At 46.5% G+C, this 19,108-nt stretch overlaps 1 protein-coding gene across 4 annotated transcripts in view; it reads right to left on the bottom strand.

The window, feature by feature from the left end:
* Nucleotides 1-19,108, bottom strand: part of PLD1 (phospholipase D1) — a 75,572-nt gene that overhangs the window by 43,105 nt on the left and 13,359 nt on the right. For all 4 annotated transcript variants that reach the window (XM_085587360.1, XM_085587359.1, XM_021548246.3 and 1 more), the window contains exons 2-5: nucleotides 2,445-2,630; nucleotides 1,994-2,121; nucleotides 1,551-1,696; nucleotides 691-799 (exon numbers count right to left, since the gene is read on the bottom strand). In XM_085587360.1, coding sequence (XP_085443486.1) covers nucleotides 691-799; nucleotides 1,551-1,696; nucleotides 1,994-2,121; nucleotides 2,445-2,598 — 537 coding nt within the window. In that variant the 5' untranslated portion in view covers nucleotides 2,599-2,630. The remainder of the gene's footprint in view (nucleotides 1-690; nucleotides 800-1,550; nucleotides 1,697-1,993; nucleotides 2,122-2,444; nucleotides 2,631-19,108) is intronic.

Below are 19,108 nucleotides of genomic sequence, written 5' to 3'. Positions count from 1 at the left end.
CACATCAGAGAAGCTGTGAACAGCAGGGTTTCTGCATGGCACAGCCACAGGACATAATCCTTTAATCCTCTGGGCCTTGAAGTTCCAGTGGCACAAAACCCAGGGAGGGAGGGAGAAGCAGAAAGAGAACGACAAGCACAGCCTGAACAAACATGGGGTTTTTAACTTGTGAGCAGCAAAGCTGCAATGAAGAGGTAGAAAGACATCCACCCTTTCCACGGAAGAGCCCATCTGTTAACATCTGATGAAGTTACACAGAACACGTGTGCCTGGGCTAAAATTACTCACTTCAGCATCAATAGCCTGTCATCTCCTCTTTCAGAGGGGGACAGCACTAAATCTCTCAGATTTTGATGGTCGCAGGGCTGCCCCCATCACTTGACTCTGAAAACTGCCTTCTTTATCTTTAAATCAGGTGGGAGGAGGGGAACCACTACTCCCAGCATCATGGTGTTCAGCAACTGCAGAGGAAAGCTTTGCCCATATGAACCCCAGGAGCAGCATCCTCATCATTGCACAGCAGAGAATCTGGCATTAAAGCTGGACTTGTCAAAGCCAAATTTTGTCAAGCAAAATACTGTAATGATACCAAACGAGGGTTTTGATAATTTGTGGCTTTACAAGCAACCTGCCAGGCTTCTCTGCACCTCAGAGCATCCCTCTGGCCCCCAGAGGGAGGTGGGCACTTACCCTCCTGCTGGAGAAGTGCTCCTCCCGCACCGTGCTCTCTGCGGTGTGCGGCAGACTCGGCATCTGCCTCGGCTCTCCCCTTTTGATGGATTGTCTTCTCACCGTGTGACTGGAAGGAAAAACACACCCCAACATCAAGTCTCAGTGCTGCAAGCGTCTCTATGCCTCAGTACTTAACGCCTCTGCTGCAATGCCTTTATTTTTTCTATCTGAAAAGCCAGCTCCAAGTGTCTTACAAACTAAAACACAACACAGAAGTATCAGTATCCGTTTGATTTGTGAGGGCCAGCTTTTGGTCTCATAAGGAAAAGGAACCTACATCCTATTTTTAGGGCATTATGTTCCTCCAGCTCTTAACCCCTCATAATTTTACCTCTCCTATGATATTCCAACATTTCTCTACATCAGAAGGCTCTCACTCACCTACACCACTTCACACTTCTTTTCCCTTTCCTCTTATATTTCCAGCCATCCCAATCACCAAGGCCAGCCTGGCCAGAGATCCCCATACCTCCCACATCCTGCCCACACTGTCAGAAAGCCACAAAGCTCCAGCTAATTTCCGTTAGCATTATCATAACCCTTCCCCACGTTCAAGGCAAATCCAGCTCAAAAGCTGATGACCCAGGAGATGTTTTCTGCGTCAGCAGAGAGATGTTTGCATCACTTAGATTCTGGCTGCTAAACACATAGATTAAATATTTTTATTACAGCTGCTAAATATTCATGGCGACTGAATTCCTCTGCCCTCTCCTCCTTCCAGCAAAGCAAATGGGACCAGTGAAGCCAAATAGATAAAATATTAGAAGCTAACAGATCACATCTCCCAAAACCCACCATGTCCATAGGGATGCACTCACCTCCTAGTGGGGATAGGGATGCGCACGAAGGCTTTGTACCTCAGCAGCTCCCTGTGAAACTCCTGGAAGTGCTTGAACTTCCTTTTCACATGCCAGACAAACTCTCCATGGGTCAGCTCGATGGTGTAAACATTGGGGCTTGGTACCTGCAGGGGAGAACATCACCACATGGGATGCAAGTTTTGAAATAAGCCATTTTCCTGCAGCTGCTCATCTAAAGAGCCTTTATTCAGCTTTACTGAAGGATTATTGTGTCTCACCATTTCTTGTTCTGCTTTATTAGGTTTTATAAATAGACAGATAACCTTCTCTCCTGAGCATTTTCTGAGACACGGTCATCGCTGCTTCCTCAGTCCATGAACAAGCAAGCACAAAATTAAGGCACAAATAGCATTTTAAATACAATTTTACGTAAATCAAACCAAATCTGTGGAAGTTCTGACCTTCTTAGTGGAAGTGAAGCGTTCAACTTCCAACACACGCACTCGGACAGGACATCCCGTGAGGTACGTCTGCGTGCCCGGCTCTTTGAACCCATGGGTGTGGTAGATGGCAGAGAAGGGAATGCACACTGCAAGGACCACGAAACTGTTAGCTCAACAGCCTTGTAACAACCAGGGCATGAAAGGCAGCAGACAGCAATGCTTCAACTTGGGAGCATTTATACAGCAGCATTAATTTCAGCAAAAGAGAGCAATTTTTATTAAGGAGAGCTCGAAGACAAGGTTACACACAAGGGACTTGACTTGAGAAGCTCAAGTATTAAGAGCCTCCTGGTTCTAAAGCAGGGTCAGTGCTGGGCTTAGTAAAACTCCTGAGGCTGTAGCCTACCTGCTAACATATTGTTAAAACCCAGGCAGGACATGGGATGAGAACAAACAGGTGCCAACTCACCGGTGCCTTTGGGGTCAGTGAGCACCTCCGAGTCCACCTCCTCCCCCTCCACATGGAGCTCCCTGGTGTCCAGGCTCTCGATGATGTTGCTCATGTCTGCAGCGAGTTTTTTCAGCGTGGATGTGGCTGCATGGCCTTCTGCTCTCAGAGACATCTCAGGGGCCTGCACTCAGGAGCCACGGGGCACTGGGGAGAGACAGGGTAGAGCTGTCATCACCTTCTCTGCAACTCAGGGCTGAGGGAAACCACTGGCAATGCATGGGCACATCTTCCTTCTATCCCTTCACCCACATTCATGCCAAATATCCCCACCCTACACACCCAATGGCAAATGTTCAGCTATAAAGCTACAAACCATATCATTGCCCGGCCACGTCCCAGACTTAACTCACGCGGTGCTGTGTTTCCCAGGTCAGGCTACATGAATGAAAAGCTCACTCAGAAAATCAGTAGGAGTTTTTGCTACATGTTTTTCCCTTGAGTGAAGTAGTGCTAGAAATTCCTGGCATTATTAAGATTTCCTCTATTTCTGTGCACCTTACACACCTGCCTGTGGTGTCTGCATGCCTCGTGCTCCCCCAAGGTTCCATCGTCTCAGCAGGCTCAAAAGTTACAGCCCTAAAGATCCCTCTCTGGAGTCAGGAACATCTTGATCCCCACAGAAAGCCTGGGATCAACAAGCTGGATCCCATGTCTTCTGTGCTGACCCCTCCAACATCCCAGGTGTCTGCAGAGGACCAGTCCACTGTCCCTTAGTGATGGGGACACAGCCAGGGAAAAGGCTGCAGCCTGCTCAGAGCACTCAGGCAGTGGCACTTGGAAGTATTTGGGCACTGGTGACTACAGCACTCCCCACCTTTATTCCCACCCATCCATTCCAGGAGCCTGAGTCACGAGAAAAATGGGGAAGGAAGAAGAAAAAAAAAATAAGGAAACAAAAGTAAATTGATATATGAGGCAAGGCCACTGACACTAGCACAGGCCTTCTCTGCTCATGAGTATTTGTAAACCCTCTTCCTCCTCCAGGCTCTGCACTCACCATGGGGCTGTGGAGCTGGCTGCTGGTCCTTGCACACAGCCAGGCTCCAGCTGCTGGGCATCTCCCTGATGATGATAAAAAGTCCCTTCAATCTTTGTCCTGCTCTGCAATAAATGTCACAGCTCGACAGCTACACTGAAAAAATATGGATGGGACAAACTGGCAACATTTTACAGAAGCCAATACAAGGATGCCCATTTATCCTTGTGGAAGCTCTCACATTGTGTTAAAGAACGATTTTTCCAAAAAAGTGTGACATTTCTGATGTTAAGTTCTGCAAAGAACACTGTGCAATTATTCTTTAGTGAGCTCCACAACAAGAGCTGGGTATGCTGTAACTTGGAAATAATTTAACATTTTAATAAATCATGTGTTTAGCTGCCTTTGAAAGAACATTCTTTATTATTGTTTCCTCTTGAAACAAGTCCATTATTTCATTACTACATAAGGCTGATACCATGTATGCCTAAAAACATGCTAGAAGCAGCTGCCTTCAGAAAAAAAAAATCCATTTGCACACAGACTTGAATCAAGAAAAACTGGGTCAATCTCTTCTCTTATACCAAAGTAAATGTAGAGCCAACAGCTTCATCTTGGGAATGAAGGCTCCAAGGTGGTTCTGTCACCTTCCACCAGGGGCAGGGAAAGCCACCAGAGCACAGGCGGCTTTAGGACTAGACCAGGGGAATCACTGGGCCCCCAGGTCACTTCAAGAGATCTGCATGAATAATTCAAATATAAACAGATATGTGGGTACCTCCTTTCCCAGTGATACACTGAACTTTGGGGCAACGTCCTGGTTTCAGCTGGGACAGAGTTAATTTTATTATTAGCTGGCACAGTGTTGTGTTTTGGATTTAGGACCAGAAGAATGCTGATAACACTGATGTTTGAGTTGTTGCTAAGTTCTGTTTCCTCTAATTCAAGGACTTCCCAGTTTCCAATGCTCTGACAATGAGGAGGTGCCCAAAAAGCTGTGGGGCAGCATGGCCAGGACAGCTGACCCAAACTGGCCAAAGGGATATTCCATTCTACAGGACACCATTCCCAGGATATCAGCTGGGGAAATTGGCTGGGGGGTGCCAGCTGCTACTGGGGGCTGAGCACTGGTCAGGGGATGGTGAGCAATTGCCGTATCATGCATCACTTGTTTCCATCAGTGTTTTTCCCCTTTCATTGCAATTATTACTATATTTTATTTTGTTTCCATTATCAAACTGTTCTCACCCCACTGATGTTACCCTACCCAGCCCGTGCAGCCTCTCTGCAGCAGGAATTTGGCACTGGCACTGCCCCAAACCTCCCCTGTCACCACTTCATGGCAAGCCAGTTCTCCCTCTTGGAAGCTTTACACTTTCCCTAATCTAACAGTGTACTGCAGGGACCTTCAATTATTCAGAGAGCATAAGGCACATTTTCATTTGTTTGGAGCGAAGTCATTCCACCTGATATAGACTGGCTTGGGATGTTTGATTTTCTCCCTGGAAAGCAGGCATACATAAACAGCATTCCCAAGGGAGGCCATGCTACCAGGCTTTCCCAAATAACCCTGGAGATGGCTAGAGGGATCCCAGGGCCTCCACTCTGCACTAATACATACATTAAAATCCTATTTCCTACTCAGCACTTCATGCAAATAAATTTTTTTTTGTGTATTTCTAGTTGGAAATAAAACAGCATCTTGTTTTGTATTTCTGTCTGCATTCACATTTAGAAACAAAACGGAATTTGTTTGTTTTTTTTTCTCCATCAGAAGATGCCTTTACTTCATGGAAACTTAATGTCCTTTCCAAAAGAGGTTTTCCATGGCCAAACACACTCTGGATGTGCCATGCCAGCAACTACACTTGAAGGAAACCAGCAGACAAATACTACATCAGCAGGGCTGGAGGAAGAGCAACAAGAGGGGAGCCAACAGAGGAGATGCTCGTCCTCCCTCCTCCTCCTCGTGCCAGGTACAGCTGGGCTCTTTGTCAGATTAATTGACACAGTTGGTTAATGGATAAACAATTAACCAGTGTATGCATAGATTATTTCCAAGGGACCACAGCAGGGCTCCGTAACTCAGGATTTTTTTTTTTTTAAAGCTAAAGCTGTTTTCTCAGCTGGTACAGACAAATCCTACAATAAAAAAGGGTCCGAAGTCAGATGGACTGAATCAGTCCCAGCAGCAAGATTTCCTCCATCGAGATTAAAGCCAAATTCTGGGGTTGAGAAGGAAAATGTGACTTGCCCGTGGCCCTGTCAACAGCCCCACGAGCCTGGGCAGTGGCCACGCTTCCTGTCACAGCTGGCTGCTGCAGAGACAGAGGACACAGGGCAAACCCAGCACTGAGCAGGGCAGATGGCACTGGTGTCAGCTGGAAAAGACAGGACATACCACACCCCTCTGAAAGCTTTGCCAACTTGCTTTACAGAGCTCTGCTCCATAACAGCTATTTAACCTCTTGGGCAGAGTTTCCACGTGGACACTCTGCATTCCCATGGGCAAGCTGAGGAATGCCTGGTTAATCTGCAACAGGCTGGGTGCAAACAGGCACCAGACACAGATATCCAGGATTTTACCATAAATCAGGCAGGCTACACCAAGAAGACCCTGTCTGTCCACTGCCACTCACTGCTTGCACTGCTGACGGACTAGAGAAGGGAATTATAAACCTCTGATACCAAACTCAAGTGATACCAGCAAATCACAGGAGACTGCAAATAACAGGATGAAACTTCTGAGAAGTGCATGCTGCATTTCAGCATTCAGCTGTTGCCATTCAAGGTAGAAAATAAACAGTGTGTTTTTTAAAGGAAAATAAACCCAAACAACCAAAAGCGAAAAATCAGGGTCTGTCTGAGTCAAGAACTGGCAATCTGAACAAAGGCAAAATCTGTGCCAAGATGAACAAATAGGACTATTGCCTGTGAGCCAGGAAGGAAGAGATGATGCAGAACACAGGAAAACTCAGACCTAAAGCATTTGACCTGTGAGAACAGTGTCAATACTGAGAGAAGGCAGAGAAATGTGACGGCAGACTGCAACCCTGCAGAAGGTTGCTGTCATCAGGGTGGACATGGGAGAAGTGCTCTGAGCAGGGACATCTTCCATTATCCCAGGTTGCTCCAAGCCCTGTCCAACCTAGCCTTGAACATTTCCAGGGATGATGCATCCACAGCTTCTCTGGGTAACCAACAATTGAGCACCTTCAAGGGCAGGAATTTGTTCCCAGTATCTAATCTAAATCTATTCTCAGTTTAACTGCTGGTCTAAATCAGAGATTAGGGAGAAAGCCCTATCTAATGGCAAAGGCACAGCACTGCCTGAGGAGGGGTTTGCAGAGCCCCAGGGCTGAGGGAAGCAGAGGAACAATTGCACCCCAGCACCCACACCCCAAACCTGCTGCCAGGGCAGCCAAGAGCTGGTGTTTGAACAGAGGGAAGGTGCTGCTCTGGCTTTATCGGGCTCAAAGTCTGCCTGGGCAAAAGGAGTAAGAAGGAAAACACAATGAAAAGACTCAGCAGTAAAGGGAAACCTTGGAAAGAATGAACAGATAAGGAAAAAAGGAGATAATTAAAACCTGAAAGATTTTTACATACTACAAACCCTATAAAGACAGCTGACTGCCTTTGTCAACTCAATTCTCATATTAATTACTTCCTCTTGAAGTACCACTTAAGCTCTCTGCCTTCTGTCCCAGGCTGTTCCCACCGCACATGACCCCCAAACCTCTTGAACTAGTAAAATATGTACACTGGAAAAATGACTGCACCAAGAATCAGCCAAGATTTCAACTGCAGGGACAATGACTAAAAAAATAGAAATTAACTGTATTAATCCCTGAGACCTTGTGAATATACTGCAAACCTGTAGCTCCATGCTGCAACTTTGCAAGCCCAATATCTACTTGTTATTTGCCGTTTTGGTTATGCTTTAACCCCAGGTTATTACTTCAGGGACCAAATGACCGTCTCAGCCTTCACTAAAAAAAATTTTTTTTCTACTTGTTGCAAAAGACAACAAAAGCACAGCTTTAAAGGCATGGAAACTGGAAGGCAGAAAATACATATTTTTGTAAATATTCATGAACAGTTCTGTGTTTTGAAGACACTGACGTCCTGATGTGAAAATGTATGCAGCTGGTAATAGCACAGACTACCTAAAACTTGGTCAGCCTAAGTTTATTCTGCATCGTGGCAGATGTGAAACAAGCTCAGATAATCACAGCTCCTTAATGAGGTTCTGATGCTAAAAAGGACCACACAAAGCTATGAAACCCAGAAGAATTTCATTTGAAAAAACTGGGAAGCAGAGAAGAGAAAATACATCCAGGAAAAACAGACATTTCCTGCTAATGCCTCCCAGGGTTTGATGCTCTGTATAAACTCTTATCCCTACAGTGAGAAACACTACAGTCCCTGAAAATTATCTCATTCCTGTTCTCATGACATCTCTCCCAGTACAGTGACCTTTTGGCAAGGGCTCTGACAAGTGACCTCTGTTCCCATACTTGGTTTTCTCCTGCAGGCAGCGTCCATCATGGGACACACAAAAACCTCCCAGGCTGCCTGGAGAAGAACAGACAGGCTCAGGCCAAAACAGGGCAGTGAAATGGGGTCACAAAACAAACAAACAACCAAAACAAAGCCCAAAGAATAGGAGCCATGAATTCTCTCTCTCTACTCCTGCTCTTGCCAGGAGCCTGGGTGGAATAAGGGCACCAGGAGCCCAAATGAAATTCCAAGGAATTCCCATGCACGATGCCCTCAACAGCTTTTTGCTCTGTCTAGTGGTGATGAATCTTTCATGCATGTAAATATTTCCTAATTCACCCCATTTTAAACCTAAAATTAGCTTTGGAGCACTCCATGTTGGGGAAATACTCTCATCTGATAAGAGCCATTTCTAAGGAGTTATTTGCCTCCTCCAGGAGAAGCTGGGCTTGTCAGCACCCCAGATTTATGCCCTGGCACACCTTCCTTCTACAGCCCAGGGCAGAGGTCAGCTTTCCACCACAGTTAGGAAGTGTCCCTGTGCTCAGGATCCCTGCCAGCACCTGCAAAGAGCATCCTGCTTTTTCATCCCTGGAAAAATCCCCATACTCACACCAAGCAAAATAGACACTGATTTTATCTTTCCCTCAATATTTGATCAAAAATCCAGGGCTCTTGTAAGTAGCATGTTACATTTCCTAACTATGACACTAAAAGACAGAAGGGTTGAAAAATGCTCAGCAATACCTTAACCCTGTTCTTCAGTTCAGTATGTGGAAAACATGCAGCCAGAGGAGCCAGCAACAGCAAATGCAGACGCCTCCTGAAAATCTGCCCTTCTGGATGCTCATACTGCAGGGGCAGTGCAAAAGGATTAGGGTTCGTTTTTTAAAACACACAAAAAAGTCCTTGAATAAGAACCAAAGCATTGCTCCTACCCTGGAAAGATCTGCAGCTGAAGAACTGAAATAAAAATCCAGATCAACAATAGACATGTTAAAACATCATCCAGCCCAAATCTGCTTATCTTTACCCCAATCCTGATAAAACCAAAATATTTTAAAATACTATTTCCAAGACAATTATTCCCACAAAGTGCTCACATTTAATAGCAACACCTCTAAAAGCAGAAATCAATTAGTGCTTCCTGCAGCCCAGTTCCCTGGCTCTGCATTATTGATTTCCACAGTCCTTGCCATGTGAGGCTTATTGCCAAGCCACAGCCTGCCCAGAGGAACAGCAAAGTCACAGGAACTCCCACAGCCTGTTTGTAACAGGGCACGAGATGCTTCAAGGCTGGAATAGCCTAGAAATAACAAGTTCATCTTAGGAAGTCCCTGCTGCACGATCCACACTGAGCAAAGCCTGTTCTGCCCCTGGACAGGGCTCTGCAGCATCTATCCCACAGCACTTCTGCTAGAGAAAAGACAGTCAGGTCAAGGGAAAGGATGAGGTAAGGCACTGGTGACTAAGCCACAGCTTCAGCCAGAAAGCCCCTCCGTGCTGATTTGTCCCCACACCCAGGCCCAGCCTAAGCGTCAGGCACCTCCCAAGAACTCGTTTCATTTGCTTTACAGAACAGTAAAGGGAAAATATAAACATGCTCAGATGGGCAGTGCCTGATCTCATGCTGATCTACTGGTTGCTTTGGCTCCATCTCCCCCTGCCCAGCAGCACTGCAGGAGCACCATCCCTGCTCCCTGGATGCCACAGGAAATGCAGCTTCCCCAGGAAGCCAATCATTAGGTATTTATTGGTAATTAAGGCTGGCCCTACACATACTAATTCATCACCTTGTTTTGGATTCCTCAGGCAGGGACAAGAGTGTTTAAGCACAGCACTCACACCTGGGGCTGTGCATCCTTCAGGGATCACCACCAGTCCTGCACTCCCTAATGTGGGCCTTGGGAATCACCCTGCAGCCCTAAACCCAGGAACACTGCATGTAACACCCCTGAAAACCAGGAGAGAGGATGCCCAGAGCCTCTGGAACCTGGTTACTTGCCCCCACATACCCACTAGCACTATAGCTGCAGGCAGGCAGAGGGAACCAGGTGACAGCACCTTGGGAATCAGCTCCATCCCAGCATCCCAAACCACACATCCGAGTGGCAACAGTGTGGTCAATAGAGTCCTGGGCTCATGGAAAAGAAGAGATTGGAAAACTGCCTGCTGCAAAGAGCAAGCAGCAGGAAGGACAAAGCATAGAGCACTTATGGGTGGTGGCAGACACAGAGCTCGGCACAAGACAGAGCTCACTAAAGCTTTATATAAAATCCTAAAAGCAAGGAGCTAGCCAAAGTAATGGTGTAATGCACAGGACTATTAGAGTGACCATCTCCTTGAGGATCAGGGATAACAGGGACCACCACGGGGCTCACAGGATGATACGCGTGGCTGCAGCTTTTATCTATAGCTGAACACATCACACAAATACACACATATTTTTGTGAATAAATGTATAGATATCTACAGGGATGATGCCCTGTACATCACTAAACACTATTCTAGTATCTCCCAGTGCCATGTGTACTCCAGCAACTGCCACCTGCCAAGCCACATTTCCACAGGGAATTCCGGCAGCTCGGAGACAAGCAGGCATGCTGGCAGGCAGCCCACACCTCCATCCCTCCCACAGTGGGGTTAGGTGGCAGCTGATAAATGCAAACACAGACCTTCACATATCTCCTACCAGCCAAGCTAATTCCAGGGAAAGCACTGCAGCCTGTGCTCAGGAGGGATTCAGCAACTGCAACAGGATCTCAGCCCTGCACGGGCACTGGCTCCTGGCAGCAGCTCTAGATCACAGCAAAGAGCACAGGTTTGTATCAGGAGGTCATGTCCCCATTCCTGCTGCCACCCTGCTGCTGACTGAACTGCTCCCATTAAGTGAGAACACAACTTTTCTTTCTACTTCTGCTTTTTTCCATGTGAAAACATAGAGAAGTGATTTTGTTGACCCTTTGCATGACCTATTCAAAGAAACGAGAAATTCACGTGGGTATCACAGCAACAAGGAGTAGCAGATTTAGACCATGTATTTTCACTAATAGTTGAACTAAAAGTTTAACACTTCGATAAAATGCTGTTTCTATTGTCTTGACTTTTGGGAGTTTGCTTTCCCTAATGAAACTTTTCAAATAATTTCCATTAAAAAAACCCACCAAACAGTTGGCAGGAGCAGAGGGCCATGACGGAGGAGGAAAGCAACCCTCCCACCAAACAGTCCTACTGTTAGTGCAGTCCCCACTACAGCACAGAACTCAAATGTTCTCACGTGAGCAGCCAAGTCCAACTCCCTCCCCTGCCTGGGGAGTGCAAGGCACAGGCTCATCTCCCAGGGTGGCTTCCCCACACCACCACCAGCTTTGAGGACAACCACTGCAGGGTGACCACCACCACAGTTCTACTGATGCTTCTGTCCCTCTCAGAGGCAGCTCCAAGTGCAGGGTGCAGGGCTGGGACCCACATGCAGGCCCACACAGGTGTCTGCATGGTGCTGTCCCACACTGATCCTTCCTGGCAGTGTTAACCAAGCCTGTGACTGCTCAGGCTGAAGATCTGCCCAGCTTTTGCTGACTGTGCACACTCTGAGCCACAAGTGCACTTTGGTAACCCAAATCACGGGATGGCCTGTGGTTAATGGGTGTGTGAGGAACTGCATCACCTCGGGGTCACCAGGCTGTCCCAGCAAGGGAATGTCCCAGCTCCTCTCTCTGCTCCTCAGCCAGAATCCTGCTACTTCCCCATCCCAAACAGGACCCTGCACCACCCTGAAAGCACTGTCACTGACAGGAGCCGCAAGTGCAAAGCCCCACGATGTGGTGCAGTTAACTCACATCACCCCAAAAAGCTCCTCTACTTCTGCGTGCAAAGCTGGATTCAGCACCTTTCCAAACTGAAGCTCCCTAGTGATTTTTAATGCTTTATTTAGCAACACTTATAAATGTGTTTGATGCATTCTGGCTTATAAGCTCCACAAGAATTTGATGTCTCTGTCCTCACTTGACTTCAGTTATTTTCTAGTCTACTCTTAAAGCTGCAGCTCCTACCATTGAGCTGGGACCCAGCACTAAAAGGCTGTTGTAAATCAGACATCCTTTCCCAAAAAAACAGCAACAGCAGGTGCCAGAGGTGACAACAGCAGGGTGCATGTCTGCTCCAGATCCACATTTCCAAGAACAGCTGCTTTTCCTCAGCACAGTCAGCACCAACACAGGCAGACACCAGCCCTCAATCTCCCTTTCACACCCAGAAATCCCCAACCAGTCCCCAAACAGCTTCATCAGTGAATCAGAGTAACACCAAGGTCTCACAAGAATTGCATTTTCCTTCTCTTCTTTAGTGGCCAGCTTAAAAAAATGTATTTGTGACTGTCTTGTTTACAAGAACAAAACAGTTGGCTTGGGGAAGTCCCAGAAGTAAGTGTAAGAGAAGAATCCATTATGCCAAGCTCAGAGGGCAGAGGTGATGCTGTCCCCAAGACTTCACAGAGGGCTCCAGGTGGCTTTGCAAACCAGCCTCTCCCATGGACACCCTACATGGTAACATAACAGCACCTAGAACACAGGGTACTCAAGCTAGTGCAAAGTTAATTTTTCTATACCTTGAAGTGTTTGATTCATTATCAGAATTAAGGATGAGTAAGTAATTGGATTCTGATTTCTCAAATAATTCTGGAATGATTGCTGAGGTTTCAGACTGAGATCAAATCCAGGCAAATTTAATTAAGAAAATGTCTGTTATGAAGTAGTAACTTGCAGAAACAGAATAGCTCCCTTATGTTTCGTTCTTAAATACAGCAAAACACCTGCAAATTTATGCAAAATATCTCATTTACATACATTGACGATACTGACAGATTGCTTAGAACAAAATAGATGCTGAGGACAATTTTTTTTTAACCACTTTCTTAGAGGGGAGAAACAATGCCTCGATCAAGCCTGCACAGGAGCCCACTGATGGCAGGCAGGGAAAGATGATGCTCATCTCAGAGCTCACATCGAGCCTCAGCTGCCTCTTTTCTCCTCTCCCTCACCCATATCTCCAGACCTCCAGCACCTCACAAGCATCACGGGTGTCTGGCCAAGGCAGTCACCCTGCAGTTCATTCTCCTTTTATGGAAACTCCTTTACAGTAATTTTTCCCACAAATTCCTAGAGGAAATCAGAGCATTAATATTATGACTTACAAGCTTAACCTTCCAGACCTTAGCACATAATGAGGCAAAAATTAAAGACTATATTTCCTTCAACTGTCATGACCTTCTGGAGCAGTGCTGCCCAGAAAAGTGTTTGCAGAGAGTTTTCTGCATGTACAAAAAAGCTGTTTGGCAGGAAGAAATGCAGTAGTTTTGGGAGAGAAGTAAAAAAGGCTAAACAGGCTCAGACAGCAGCTCCCATCTTGCCAGTTCTTTCTCCTAGTGGACAAAATGGCTCACTTGCCATAACTGCTGCCAAAACTCTGCAGGATCAGGTCTAACCACAGAGATTTCAAAGCCACCGTGAGTCATCTAACTATTCTTTCTTGGTAAGACTTAACACTGGGTGGGACATAGAAAAAAAAATCAATTTGCAGGAAACCTCAGTCATGGAAAAATATACTTCAGAACATCTCACAGAGACTACATAAATAGCAAAAAAGAAATGAGAAAACAAAGTACTTCTTTCTGACAAGACTATGATGCACTGCCTGCTCTCCAAACTGTTTCAGCAGCCCTTAAGCTGTGACAGGGAGAGGACAGCTGAGCTCCCTAGAAGACCCCAGCAGCCAGGAGTGCACCCACGAGAACCACAAGTAAGGAAGATTTGTCTTCTTCATGTGAAGTCAACTGCATCATGTAACTGCATCTTACTTGAACTGAAAGAGAAAATACAAGTGCAAACCATCCAATTGCTTCACCTCTTGTGTGTCATTTCAAAGCTGGTTGGGAGTAAGAACACTTACTTTTTAAATAAAGAAAAGCCCCAACAGCAGGGTTGGCTTTAGCCAGGTACTGGATTGCAGTTATGAGCTCCTGCCATGACCACAACACCTCAGCTACCAAAAGTGTTGGAAAGGTCCAATTAATTACTCTTGCTGGTTTATTTTCCCCTCACCTGAGGGCTTCCAGAGGCTTCAAGCAGGAGTCAGCCCAGCTGATGGTGAGAGATTGTTCATCTGACTCAAATCAATGCAGTGAGCACTGTGCCTACCAGTGGGTGTTTTCTGGGTGGGACAGAGAAAAGCAGGAAGAACAAGAAATGACTATTTCTGATTAATAAAATCCTGCCAGAAGTCTGGCTGGTAAAATGGGAGAAGTCTCTAGGAAGTGGTTCAGTGATGAGTGAGTCCTAGTGGCAAGGAAAAGCCCTGGGACATGGCCTCAGCAGATCCTGGAGGGAAAAGAAAAGCAAGTTCTTACATGGCCAGACAACCAGAAACTGCAACTGGCTCTGAATCAGCCACCTGCACGGGCTGGGACAGAGGCTGTCAGAGCACTGCTCAGTGGGACATTGTCTGCCTGGCACTGCCTTTTGTCTCTGTGCTCTGGAACACTTACTCAGAGAAGAGAGGACCCTCTGTGCCAGGACCACCTCACCCAGCCCTGGGGAAGAAGATGTAAAGTGCCCCCAGCTCACTAGGATCTTGCTGCCAGTGTTACTCAGTAGGTTTATCTTAATTCTTCCCAAAAAGAGCCCTCATATGAAGGCTGCACACAAAGGATCACTGCACCAGCAGAAAGGAAAATGTACAGCAGGAATCAGGCCCACTCACACAGCCTGACCTGAAAAACACAATCCAGGAAATGCAGTTTTAATTCTTTCTTCACCAGCTGTTGAAAGCCAGGAAAAAAGATTCATCACCAGGAATATTCTGAATACTTGCTGCTGTCAGTATACTGTGCACAGGACTCCCCCACCCAGACAGAAAAGTCTCCTTCTGTCAAGTAAATCTGCCAGTACTGATGAGGTTTCTCATCCTCAGCCCTGCAGCTCCTATCCCAGAGGCTTACCATGGGTGAGCAGTGGAAAACATACACCCCACCACTATTCACTTTTTAAATTACACTTGCCCTTTCTCCCTAAACAGTGAGTTCCTCAGGGCAGACAATAATTTATTTTATCTATTCCTCCTCTGCCATAGAAAACTGGATGGAGGAAGAAGGGACATTGCCGTTACTCTCAGGTTACTAATGCAAACTGACTACTTTGCTTTCAAATCCTACTGGAGGTGTAGCACCATTTCATTTGATGGAGCTCAATGTGGTTCACTCTGTGTCCCCAAGGAGCAAAAGGGAAGATTTAAGGGCAAACAAATCACAGAAAACCAAAGAGCACAAGGGTATGAACACCACACACAGCCAACACCAGCTTCAGTGCAGACTTGGCACAGATGGGCACAGCCTGAGTGACAGGGTTTATTCCCACCCAGCCCTATGCTCAGACACTTTTTATTGGCATCCAAGCAAGCACGGTAGCTCTGTAAGACTATGCCAGGTAATTACCTCGCTATTAAAGCCCCACATTTTGTTTTGGCAACAAGCCCTGGGCAGGCTGTCACCCTTGCTGAGCTGATACCATGCTCGCTACAGGAGTGGCAGCAGATTCTCTGGCACTTGCCCCATCCCCTTTCCCTGACCCTTTTTCAACAAGAGTGCCATTACCTGCATCTATTTAGACCCATGCAAGCCACAGTTGTTTTTAAATAGAAGTTTTTTTTCGTGAGACAAAACTGGCCTCTCTCTGGGGTGTGTGGCTTCCTCTCTGCCTGGTGCTGTGGGAGCAGCAGCCACCAGACAGCTTCTCCCCCTCTCCCCACACCAGCAGATGGGTGCCTGGGGGCCGGAGCTGTCTGACAGACATGAGCCCCACTCCCGTTTTGTTATGTAAACCCCCGGGTTTGGGTGTTTATCTGCTTGAAGGATCCAGGAATCACTAAATGCCACCACAGCGTGTGGGCACGAGGAGCGAGGGATGTGCGAAGTGCTCGGGGCAGCGGCGACAGCACACGATGCTCCCACTGCTACTGCATGGGAACGGAGAAAACTCTGAATTCCAAAGACAGAAATATATATAAATATAAAATTCATGATCTTCAAAACCACATTTCACTTCTGTTTGTTCCCCCCCTGCACAGGAGCCAGGGTAAGGGTGAGTGTCCCATCACAAGGACCATGACTGCCCTGCGCCACCCTGGACACCCTGTGTCAAGCAGGTGAGGAAGCAATGTGTCAAATATTTTGTAAATAAAACCTGGCAAATCGAGCTTTTTCCAAAAGTCCCTCCACCACTTTCTGCCTTCCAGAGTGTCTGTACATGCAGAGCTGTTATGTACATGTATCACAAGCCCATGGAAGTGAGGGACAGGGCAGATGCACCTGACTAAATATCTGTTAAAAACTTATTTATAGATCTAAACCAAAAAATTGAATTGACACTATATTGATAGATATATATATATATCTATCTCTATCCTGCAGCTCAGCAGAGCTGAAGTCTGGCTCTGCATAGGTGGGTGCAGAGAAGCAAGGCTGCACACAAGCTGCCCACACATCCCACCTCTCAGAAGCACAGCAAGCAGTACCTAAATATGGACTGAAAAAGACCTTATTTTGGAAAAAAAAAAAATCCAAATAAAGGCTGGCCAAGGGTTTGTGAAGGGAAATAAAAAAAGACAGAGCCACAACTCCTCTCAGGCAAATGATCATGGACCAAATCTCAGTCCCTGCAGGAGCTTCCCAGGGTACAGGGCATGTGAGAGCAAGTTAAAAACACATCATCAAATAACTGCCAGTCAGACAATAGAAGGAAAAGGCATGTAAAGGGTTGCTCTCACCCTCCTCCTTCCTCACCCTTAGCCAACACCAGGTGCTGACATCAGACACTCCAGAAGAAAATCAAATTGCTTTTTCTGCTCTGTTATAAACAAATTTAGGGCCACTAGCCAATTCTGATTCTCACTAAAGCTTTATTATTATTTTAAATTACTTACTGCAAAATAACTGTTCCAACATGAAATTAAGGAACCACCTGGTTGCAGCAAAGGCATCAGAAAGGTGCTGCTCCTCATGGACCACGATGGCTTCCTGCAAGACTCCAGCAATTTCCCCTTTGATGTATTCACAGGGCACAAACAGAGAGAAGATAAACTAGAAGCCTCTATCTTATATCAGTAACTGATATCTTCCTTATTATGCCATTTCAAGGAATAACACTTGTGGTAATGCCAGCATTTAAGTGCATTCCCCTGAAATTTCTTTCCCTGAAGGTTTGATAACCTGCTTTAAATCAATTTTCAGAGAAGAAATAACTGTAAAACCCAAGTTCAGCTGGCTGAAATTTCACTTAATCATGTAAGAGATTTCTCAAATCACTGCTGGAGATAAAACCCATTCCCTTAGAACACCTTTCCTCCACCACAAAAGAACACTTCCTAATTTACAGGAATAAGAATGTCAAAATGACACCACCTTTTACACTTTGTTACTATTTAGAGTAATAAAAATTTTAGGAGAAACACAAGATTGCAGACTACTTTATGAAAGAGTAATTTCACCAGCAATGATCACCTACCTAGTACTAATAATTTCATTCACACACGTGAAACAGCATCTTCAGCAGTTCAAAGAATGTGCAATTCTGATACCAGCACACTCTTTCTCAGCTGCAAGAGCTCAGGAGACACCTGTCAACAATAGCATTTTCTGTGGTAGGAGTTCAAGCCTCTCAAAATAAGAAGAGCATCATGGCCTCCAGGAAAAGTGAATTTATTAAGTCTTTTCCAGGAAGATCAGAGCCTCAACACTAATTTTCAATAATCCTGAAAAGGATGATGTTATATGTATCAAGACAAAACTAAAACGCAAATGAGTATGTAAGTGAACCCCTTCAATCTTCTCAAGTTAGGAAAGTTAAATCTTGGCAAAACCAAATTCAATCACTCTACCTCTCAAACTTTCATTAAATCAGCTGAAGCAGAGTCTACACCAATGTCTGTAAATTTTAACAGGTCTTTCAAAGGGATCTGACCTTGGCCCTGTCCCACAAGGAGCTCTGACCAAGCCTGGGGCTGGCCTCCTCTCCAGAGGGGAGGGTAGATCCAGGGCTCAGTATCCCAGCCAGCAAACCTGGCACCAAGACGGGCGATGGGGACACTGTGAGATGTCACCCACATACTGCACCCCCAGGCCTGGGAGAGGCCAGACACACTTCCCCACTGCAAAAAAACTGATTTTACAGGCTTAGTGCTACCTGATGGCAGAAGGACAGGAGGAAGGGCCTCCTTCAGCCACAGGCAAGGGCAGGGCAGGTGCACAGAGGGGACTGTTGGGGGAAACTCTGCAGCAAACCCCTGAGCGTGGATCAGGGATCCCAGAATCGCTGGGGTGTGCTCAGCATCAGAGGGTAACAGTGACCCTGAGAAAAGGGCTCTCAAGCAGCAAAGGAAGGGGAGCCCACAGACTCAAACTCAGAGCATTCCAATTTCTGGCTAAGCTGGGCTGGATGTGGCCATGGGACACAAGTCACAGGGCTAACACTCCTGTGAGCATCATGAGGTGGTTGGAAATGAAGTTCCCTGGTTACCTGCGAGCCTCTGGCATGAGCTCACACTTATCAAATGGTAGAGACAGCACGGCAGGGAAAACAAAAATTCCTGAGTGATTAAAGACACTCGAAAGAGAGCTCCCACCCTTCGAGCTGCAAACACAGGCAGCTCGAAACACAACGCCGTACGCAAACAGGGACGCTTTTGTCCCAGCAGCTATGGGCACACCAGCCTCGCCGTGACATCCACACTTACCATCTTCCACCAGTGCCAAATCAGCAGAGCTTCATCCAACCAGTGCAACTGCTGGTGCCTGTCCCCAGCCAGCCTCACTGGAGGCATCGTGCAGATTTACTGAAAGGAGGGATGCGGGGAGGCACTGTCCTTCTGTGTGCAGAGAGCCCCTGGTCAGCCCGGGGAACGCTTCCAAAGCCAGTGGAGCTGCACTAACTTGAACCACGGTCCAGCTCAGACCGCAGGTACCTCGGGGCTGAGATTTCTAGAGAGCATCACGCCAAATAAAACCAGCAACAGGCAGGAAAGGCTTTCATTGCGAGAAAGCCACCCAGCAGCTCGGCAGAAGGGGTTTTGCCAGCACGTTCGGTAACTCGGGCTTTTC

The sequence above is a fragment of the Lonchura striata genome, chromosome 9, assembly GCF_050655825.1.
Source record: "Lonchura striata isolate lonStrDom1 chromosome 9, ASM5065582v1, whole genome shotgun sequence".
In the NCBI taxonomy this organism is placed as follows: domain Eukaryota; kingdom Metazoa; phylum Chordata; class Aves; order Passeriformes; family Estrildidae; genus Lonchura; species Lonchura striata.
Note: the sequence above shows the minus strand (reverse complement) of the source record. Positions and strands in the feature narration are given on the sequence as shown.